The following is a 9118-nucleotide window of genomic DNA, read 5'->3' as shown; positions in this document are numbered from 1 at the left end:
AAATTAATCTCTGTAATTCTCAGTCTCTTCTCAATTGTCTCTGATCAACCAGGGTTGCCAACTCCGAAGAAAGATAATTCCCAATTTCTGTCTTCAAAATTCCCAAAATCCACTTAAAATTCCCCATCTTTATTGTATACTAAAACACAGTAAAAAGCGCTTTAAATTGATATTAACTTTTAAAAACAACTAAATAATATGCATTTTCAATTTTTAAAAAGCCTTATTTTGGGAACAATTCCCTTCACTATGATTGATCTGATTCAGATTCGATTTAAATCATGAATACATCTTTGGCGAAAAATAATTCATGACAACAATTGTTATGAATTTTAGTCAATTTCATTGTTTTCCAGTACAATTAACAAAATATATCAAAAAGTTTAAAATTCCTCAGAAATACCCCAATTTTCATTCAATTCCCCGGGGAATTTCTCATTCCCAATTGGGGTAGAAATTCCCCAGATTTCCAAAAAATGGGGAAAAATTTCCCCAGTTGGCAACGCTATCAACCATTAATACTATACCACCAAACAAGATTTGTAAAGAGTACATTCTGTACACTTGTACTCCATGTACACTCATACTTAACCCTTAAACCGGTTTTCACCTTATTACTGGCTAGCCGACATTGCATTGGAAAGTTGATAGACGTGTAGACTGTGGACGATTAGTATTTAAATCATGGTATTTAACATGAAGGTGAACTTACCCGAGGATACCAGGACTTTGGAATTTTATACTAGACAATCAGATTCCAGGTAATTTTTTTATGTATTATTGTGTTTTCAATATTTGGGTTGCCATTGTGTCTATTGATCCCCAGGCCCATCCTGGAAAATTATTTTGGGAAGGGGGAGGGGGGGCACATAAAGCTACGGCCATATACATTATAACGGCCGGCAATTTCCTAGAAAACACCTTTTGTTCTCCCTCCCACCACAATCAATTTTGTAATGCATTTGTTGATCATGCGCAACAAATTAGCTCTATATTAGCCTGCGGCGCAACCTAACATACCCTAAATTAATGGTAAAATAATGGTTTTAATATTTTTTATTTGAGAAGACACTAGATTAAATTAGTTTTAGGAGCCCGTTTTTTGAGACATTTCCGTGTTGAGGCGTTTCCATGTCACCGTCCTAGCCGTGGTTGAAAGCCTGAGGCCGTTCCTTCCATAAACTACATTAGTCGACAACTTGACGTCTCCATTATGGGTCGTTAAATGTACGGAGAAATATCTATATCAGATAAGAATTTAGCATGAGACATCTAGAGCCAACATATCGTCCCCCAAAGTACGTGAACTACACGACCACTATCTATGGAGAGAACGGGCTCTGATAACAAATGCTATCCACAGCGCCCGGCTTCCTCAGTCAGTCCTTGCTGCAGTGTCTGGGCCATAAGACAACAAAAAAATATCCACAGCGCCCGGCTTCCTCAGTCAGTCCTTGCTGCAGTGTCTGGGCCATAAGACAACAAAAAAATACTTATCTTCTTCTTCTTCGTAAATCTATAATGCCATTAATACAACTGCACGGGTGACGGAGCGTAGAGGACCTTAACGAATTAATTATTTAAAATCTTGGATAAAGTATGCAAGATTCTGGAACGTCTTCCCAAATTATCAATTTACGCAGAATTAATTGTTCACAGCATAACTAAAATAGCAACACTTTCAGTATATAAAATGCATCCCTTCGGCTGTAAGTCGTAGGTTGTAATTCTGAAGTTGATATTATCCATATATTATGTTTCAGTGATGGAGATTTGACTATATCCTCGGCAGTACGATTAACCCTGATGTGTCCTATCTCGATGAAGAGGCTTGAGACCCCTGTAAGAACGGCAAAGTAAGAATTTAAGATTCGAATATCGTTTGGTGTATAGAAGACGTGTTGCTAAATTTGCTAATTGAATCCGATTTAAAACAGAATGTTGTGTAGTTTCTGCTGATTTGATCTGGGGTAATTTCCTGGTATAGGATTTTTGGACCCCTAACTTCCAATTCCCCGGCATCATTTAACTTGATTGTGACGATATTTGACGAGCCGCCTTTTAGGGTTTTTTTATGGTCAAAATATTCGGATAATGATGAAAAATCTCTTCTTAGACCCTTTCGTCAGCTCCATTTGAGAGTGGTATTTTTTTTTCAATTCAACAGGTGTTTTTTATTCCCGACTTCTCCTTGCTTACTTCCCATCACATTGGTTGTTATGAGTCTGTCCNCCTTTATACATGACGAACTATTTCGTTTTCTATTTTGTATTATAATTTATTTTGTCCAAGCACTGCGGCTAGGACAGGCAAAGTTGCCGAGCGCCGCGGCCAGGATAGGCCGAGGGCTGCGGCCACATGTCAACTTACCATGTGTAAAATATACGAGCTCTATGAATAAGATTGATAGAATGGAGGCATATTGGGCCGGGGGGTTCAAAAATCCTTCGCTAGGAAATTGCCGTTGTTTGACTTCGTGAATTAGCTGGATGCACAATGCTACTGATTTGAAATAATGGGATTAAAAAATAAATAGGTGCCTCCATCTTGAAGCAGTTGATCTGAACTCCTTGATTCATCTTCTACCTTTCAAAGAAAAGGTGAAACTGAAGCAGGACAGTGCTGCATATATACAGGTCTAATATCTTTTATTTTATTACTTATTATTGAGATTAATTTCTTAAACGAAAATGGTTTAAAAAAAAACTCGGAATAAAGCTTTTAGTCAAACGAGGGTCAATATATATGTATTTAAGAATTAGCACTTGTAGGTCAGTATATTAAAAATAAATGACCTCAATCTATCAAATAATTTCCCAATTTGGATCATCAAATTGCTTGATTTTACATGCAAAAATCAGCGTCCTACGATAATGATAAGTTGTGTTGGAGCACTTTTCAAATTTTCTAGCGAGTAATACGATTCCTGCCCCCCCCCCCCCCCTTCCTTTTAATATTTTGCAAATAGGACTCTGGGTAATAAGTCCAGCTCTAGGGTAAGACCAATCCAACCTTCAATGGTTTTGAACAGCAGAAAAAGTTTCAGTTTTTTCACTTTTGCAGAAAACTTTAATTCCCTTATTTTTGTCTTTTTTGATCTGAACTTCTAGTTCCAATTTAGATCAACACAACAGTTCGATTTTGATCAATTTTATTTCAGTGTCCCATCTGTAAGTTGAGTGGACCTCTTCTTAAAGATGGAATTATCTTAAAATTCCTGGAGGATTTCAAGGTTTCCGCTGTAGAAATCGATGAGAAAGGTGAGAACTAGATTTTAAGATCCGTATCTCTTAGACCAACCCCTTCCTTACAGATTTGTAACCGGATGTATAAATTTTTTAAAATTTTTGTTAATAAAAATGTGAGCAAATTTAGGATTTACGTGAAATTCATTCTTAAATCGGCAAACTATACCCTTATTACCTGTATTCTGGGATTTTTAAAATGAAGCCTGCTTGATCTTTATTATTGGTCTGATGATGAGAAGTTTGTCGACGTTACATTTATAAAACCAAAATGATCTTAATTTGTAATATCCCTCCGGTTAATGGTACAAAGACGTGGTGTTTTGTACAATCCTTTTTTCATTTATGCGCTCTCCTTAATTCATTTTCAAAAACATGAAACGATTTCAATGTCTTCTGTCAATTTTCTTGTCTATTTAGATATTGGTGTCTTGTCATATAACTTTCAACAAATTTTAGATTTATCAATTTAAATGATAAAAACTGATTAAACTTATGCTGATAGGTGAGGCGTTCCCGGTTGATCAGGAGAAATGTGATGATTCAATAATTGATTTGACCGAGAGCTTCAACTCCTCCTGTTGTCTAGAGGAGCTAGAGGAAGGGGAGATAAAGTCCCCAGTGAAACTGAAGAACGGATCTAGTTGGTTAAAGAGTAGGTCAAGTTATCAGTTAAACTCTGAACCTAAGAAACTGACAAAGATTATCTCCGCTCCAAACCTGGCTGCTAAAACCGTTGAAAGTGTACTGAAGGAGAGGTCTCTTAACATTGCAACTTTATTAAAAGCAAACCAGAGTAAAAGCAAGGTAACTTTTATAATTGGAATAAAAATTCTGAACTATCCTCTCAAATTTTTGAGTAATTTCAAATGACCCTGGCGGTTTAAAGAGGTATAATTATATGGCCCATTCATAAAAGTACCCTCTAAACCTTGGTATATTCGGAAATGTTCGAAAGTTCCTTGTTTTTCTTCCTGGGAATTAATAACTTTCAATTGCGGTTTTCCTGTAAAATTACCTGGCGGATTCATGCAGCAGAGACAGGAAGGAAATTGATAGAATATCAACCTTAATTGAATATAACTTTGGCTGAACTATACATATACATTTGAACTAAAAGTTTTTACATTAATTACATACAGTTTAACACAGAACTACGGGGACATATAAAATAGTTTTCTAAACCTATTGATGTAATGCTGCAGATAATTGAATAAATATATGGAGCTTAAAACTGTTCCCGCATATTTCATGGCAATTTATTTATCTTTACAATTACTTAGATTTAGATATTTAATAGTATAAAAACCCATTAAAAAATTATCTGGGTTCAACTGTCCTTAAAAATGAATTGTTAATAAGCCTGTTTGCTTAAAATTAAAGAAAATTGTGATAATTTTTTTACATTAAGGTGAAACGGCTAGGAAGCACCTCTCGAACACTGAAAGCACCACCTAGTAACGTAAGATTTTTTAAAGTAACTACAGAGTGTCCCCATAAACATGACAATTGAGAGACTACTTAATAGTTTTTTTTGATTGAATAATAAATTGATTTTATAATAAATATTTATATATATATACAGGGTGGCCAAAATGTACGGATTGTACGGATTGTACGGATTGATTTTTTTTAAACCCTAAAATTGTACGGATTGTACGGATTGTACGGATTTGTTTTCAAATTGTACGGATTGTATCAAAACTATAGATACAAAACTATAGATGAAAATGCTCAAATCCACCTTTAAAAAAATATCGAAGTTGTACGATTTTAAAGCGTGTTCCGATTTTTGCTTTTTTGGTGCAAGATATCGTACCAAGGTGGAAAATAATTTGTCCAAAAAGATTATTAATGATATTAAAATATCGGTCTTGAAACACGAGTTTAGAAACCATTAAAATTCGTAGAAATCCCTTCAAAATAAAGCAAGATGTAAGCAACGAAAAACCGATTTTTTGAAAAGTTGTTAACCATAAATAAAGTATTTTTTCAAATATCTAAATACGGACGTTATTCAGCAGTTCAAGTTCGGTGGTAGGAGATTCGGTGAATATTTTTGATTACGTGTTCTCGATTAGAGTGTCATAGACTTATGGTGGAGTTAAGACCATGATGAAGATTGTCAGGATTTAATACGTTTTAGTATAGAAAACCGTGGACATCTTCTTATTGTTACTCACCCTGCATACATTTAGTTTCAGACACACCGATGTCGAACATAAAAAGTCCATAATTATTTACCAGACATCTTCGCCATCGGCACATATTGTCGGTTGACTGTTCCCTGGGCAGAAAGAAAGTAAAGAGTACAGTTGTGAATCGAGCATGCTACTGTAAAAATCTCTCGATAAACATGTATTAAGTTGTAATCTCTGTTTGTCCGATCATAACTCAAGAACCCCTGGACTGATTTGCGTAAAGTTTTGAATGTTCTTAGCCTTGTTTTGAGATTCTAAGTTGAGTGAATTGACTTCAATAGCGAAAATTTAGTTTCCCGCTAATATCGTTCAAGTGCGGGTAAACGGCGGGAGTAACTTTAAGTTACCTAGGCAGTGCTGGGTTTAATTCATGTAATGTTATACATACTTATTGAAAAGCAGGAAAAAAAAACAGTTGGGAAGTCCGTAAATTTACTGTAGAAAATACTTCTGTAATTGGGATTATTTGTTACGGCGCGTATGCAGAAAGGGTGATAAAACGCAGCGGCTACAATAGGAATATTAACTGCATCTCCGCGATCCATGGATTCTACTACGCACATAACTCTGTGCTGTGTGTGCACGAGCTAGAAGTGAAAAGCAAAAAATATAAGCGCTTTTGATCGCTACTAATCTTACTTCTATCTGTTGCGTCTATAAGGAGAAAATGGTTGAAAACCACTCATACCGAAGAAGAAGTTGCAACTAGGGATGTTAAAGTTTTCTTTTTTGAAAAACGATTGTTTTGTTATAAGAAATGCGACGAAAATCAAAAACGAAACGATCGTTTTTTTAAAAAGTTCGTTTTTTTAAAAATGGTCGTTTTTAAAACGATCGTTTTGAAAAATGATCGTTTTTGAAAACGATTGTTTTTTAAAAACTCGTCGTTTCGTTAACGATCGTTAACGACTTCCCTTCGTTAACGACGACCCTTCGTTAACGAAGAGAGGAAACCGACCTGAAGGGCATCTGTACTTATCATTGAGTAGTTTTAAGAAAATATCAAGAAGTTTTACATCCCCCACAACTCTTTCACTTCATGTAAGACGACATTCAATAAATTTGCATGACATTTTTTCAAAAACGATCGTTTTTCAAAAAACGACCGTTTTTATAAAGTTCTTCGTTTCGTTAACGACAACCCTTCGTTAACGATCGTGAACGACGACACTTCGTTAAAAATCGTTAACATAATTGTCAATAACATTTTTTTCAAAAAAGGATGGTTTTTTAAAAGGTATAGTTTTCAAAAAACAATCGTATGAAAAACGGTCACAAATCGTTTTCATAAAAATGATCGTTTTCAAAAACGATCGTTAATCGTTTTCTAAAAGTTTAAAACGAGTAGGTCGTTTTTTAAAACGATCGTTTTTTCTGAAAACGAAACGATCGTTTTTGAAAACGATTGAAAAACGAAGCAAAAAACGACCGTTTAACGCTCGTTTTCAAAAACGATTAACAACCCTAGTTGCAACATTCAACTCGGATCGTAAAATAATCAATTTAATTCCAAACAATTCATTCAGATATTTTAAACAATAGTCTTCGTCATTCGTATATAGTTGATATTTCATAATATTTTTGATTTTTTTTTAGATAATATTTCGCTTGCCCTCGATTTTCGAACATTCCTGGAAAATATGAAAATGTCGTCTTCATTATCAAAATCCTCAAAACATGAATAAATGTTTTCAAAAGTAACTATCAGATCATAAAAAATAAAAATATTTTGAATTATCAACTTTATACGAATGCGTCGAAAAATTATCGATGATTTTTGGTTGTAATATCTGAATGATTTGTTTGGAATTAAATAGATTTGTTTACGATCTGGGTTGATGCTGCAACTTTCTGAATTTGCATGGACGCTACGTTCTTTAGTATGAGTGGTTTTTAACCATTTTCTCCATATAGATGGAACGGAACCATAGAGAATAGAATATATTAGAGAGGAATTAAAAGAATCTCTCGGTATTTTTTTTCCATTAAATTCCTCTCTATATATTCTATTCTCTATGAACGGAACAGATAGAATTAAGATGATTAGCGATGAAAAACGCTTATTTTTCGCCGTAAGCCCATACCCTCTTTCATTTTTCGCGAACATTCCCTTTAATACTGCTCTTTTATTAAAAAAATACCTAATATTATTGTGTCGTATTTTAACCTTGCAAAACTAATGTTTGATATTGCTAAAATTAGGTTCATCATGATATCTCAAACCCCCCGAGGTCGGGGGTTTACACGGAGAGAGAACTCCAGGATTTGATGGATCAGGATCAGTGGGATTTAGTCTTTACACGGTTCAGGTTCGGAATAAGGGGAAGGGGTGGGTTAAGGTTCAGAGATGGGGGGGAGGGTTAAGGTTAAGAGCAGGGGAGTGTTCAGGTTTTGAGCAGGAAAGTGTTCAGGCGGAAAGCAAGGGTTACGGTTCAGAGAAGGGGGAAGGGTTAAGGTTCAGAGCAGGGCGGTGTTCAGGGTCAGAGCAGGAAAGTGTTCAGATTCAGAGCAGGGGGTGTTCAGATTCAGAGAAGGGGGGTGTTCAGATTCAGNGAAAGTGTTTGGGTTTAGAGCAGGAAAGTGTTCAGGTTCAGAGCAGGAAAGTGTTTAGGTTTAGAGCAGGAAAGTGTTCAGGTTTAGAGCAGGAAAGTGTTTTATGTTCAGAGCAGGAAAGTGTTCAGGTTTAGAGCAGGAAAGTGTTTGGGTTTAGAGCAGGAAAGTGTTCAGGTTCAGAGCAGGAAAGTGTTCAGGTTTAGAGCAGGAAAGTGTTTGGGTTTAGAGCAGGAAAGTGTTCAGGTTCAGAGCAAAGGGTATTCAGGTTAAGATCACGGGGTATATAATTACAAAATATGTCCTAGCTGTAGCGCTCAGCCCAGAAACATAACCCAACCTAGCCCTAAAATAAAACAATTTCTTGTTCAAATGACCATAAAAATTGTTCAAATTATGTATTATTTCAGGGTAAGGTTAGGTTAAAACAATTTTTGGGCCGAGAGCAGCGGCTAGGACAGGCTAGGGGGCCGAGCGCTGCGGATAGTAGTTCAAACTAACATAAAAATAGTTCCAATTAACCAAAAAATAGTCTAAATGAAATGTTCAAATAAACAAACTGTTTGTAATTTTCACCTTTTATAGATTTTGTAATTATACACATTTATTGACACTTATATATTTCTTAACTTATATGTTTTGTAATTATATATTTTTAAATTTTGCCTTAAGTTACTGAGGGGGTGTTCAGGTTCAGAGCAAGAAAGTGATTATAGTTTAATGCTTGAAAGTGGAGCTTTTAACATTATTCTAAAAGATACCCTGTATTTAAAGAAGTACCGTAAAAGACCCTGAAGCGCTACAGCTCCTACAGCCTTGTTAAAGAGTAGAAAGAATTAAGATTTTTTTCATTTCTCTCGGAAATTTTAAATTTCTTATCTTAAATCTTATCGAGAACAAATTTCTTAGGTTCTACATCAAAGAAGAGAAGGAAAATATTTATGTCTGATCACTGATTTATAAGATGCTTAAAATATACTTCTAAACAAATTTTAGGAAACTAAGCAAACCTGTTTTCGAGTTTGTACAAAATCCCCTTTCCCCGGACTCTTTCTAGAAATGATCCCCCCCCCCCTCCCACGTTCCCTCTACGCTTATTCTTTTTAATATAGAAATAGTTTT

The 9118-nt window shown here is 35.2% G+C and overlaps 1 protein-coding gene across 2 annotated transcripts; it reads left to right on the top strand.

Annotated features, from left to right (window-relative positions):
* Window positions 1-587: 587 nt before the first annotated feature.
* LOC111695111 (E3 SUMO-protein ligase SIZ2) lies at window positions 588-4774 on the top strand. 2 transcript variants are annotated; one of them, XM_023464300.1, is made up of 6 exons: window positions 596-761; window positions 1764-1856; window positions 2537-2636; window positions 3161-3260; window positions 3751-4052; window positions 4657-4774. In XM_023464300.1, exons 1-6 carry the CDS (start codon window positions 685-687, stop codon window positions 4756-4758), a joined length of 774 nt encoding a protein of 257 aa, XP_023320068.1. In that variant the 5' UTR covers window positions 596-684; the 3' UTR covers window positions 4759-4774. The 2 variants fall into 2 exon arrangements, with proteins under 2 accessions (XP_023320069.1, XP_023320068.1); XM_023464301.1 differs by lacking the exon at window positions 1764-1856 and having other exon boundaries at window positions 588-761.
* The last annotated feature ends 4344 nt before the right edge of the window (window positions 4775-9118 follow it).

This window comes from Eurytemora carolleeae, unplaced genomic scaffold (genome assembly GCF_000591075.1).
Source record: "Eurytemora carolleeae unplaced genomic scaffold, Eaff_2.0 scaffold198, whole genome shotgun sequence".
Lineage (NCBI taxonomy): Eukaryota > Metazoa > Arthropoda > Copepoda > Calanoida > Temoridae > Eurytemora > Eurytemora carolleeae.
The sequence above is the reverse complement of the archived record's forward strand: the minus strand, read 5'-3'. Positions and strand labels throughout refer to the sequence as shown.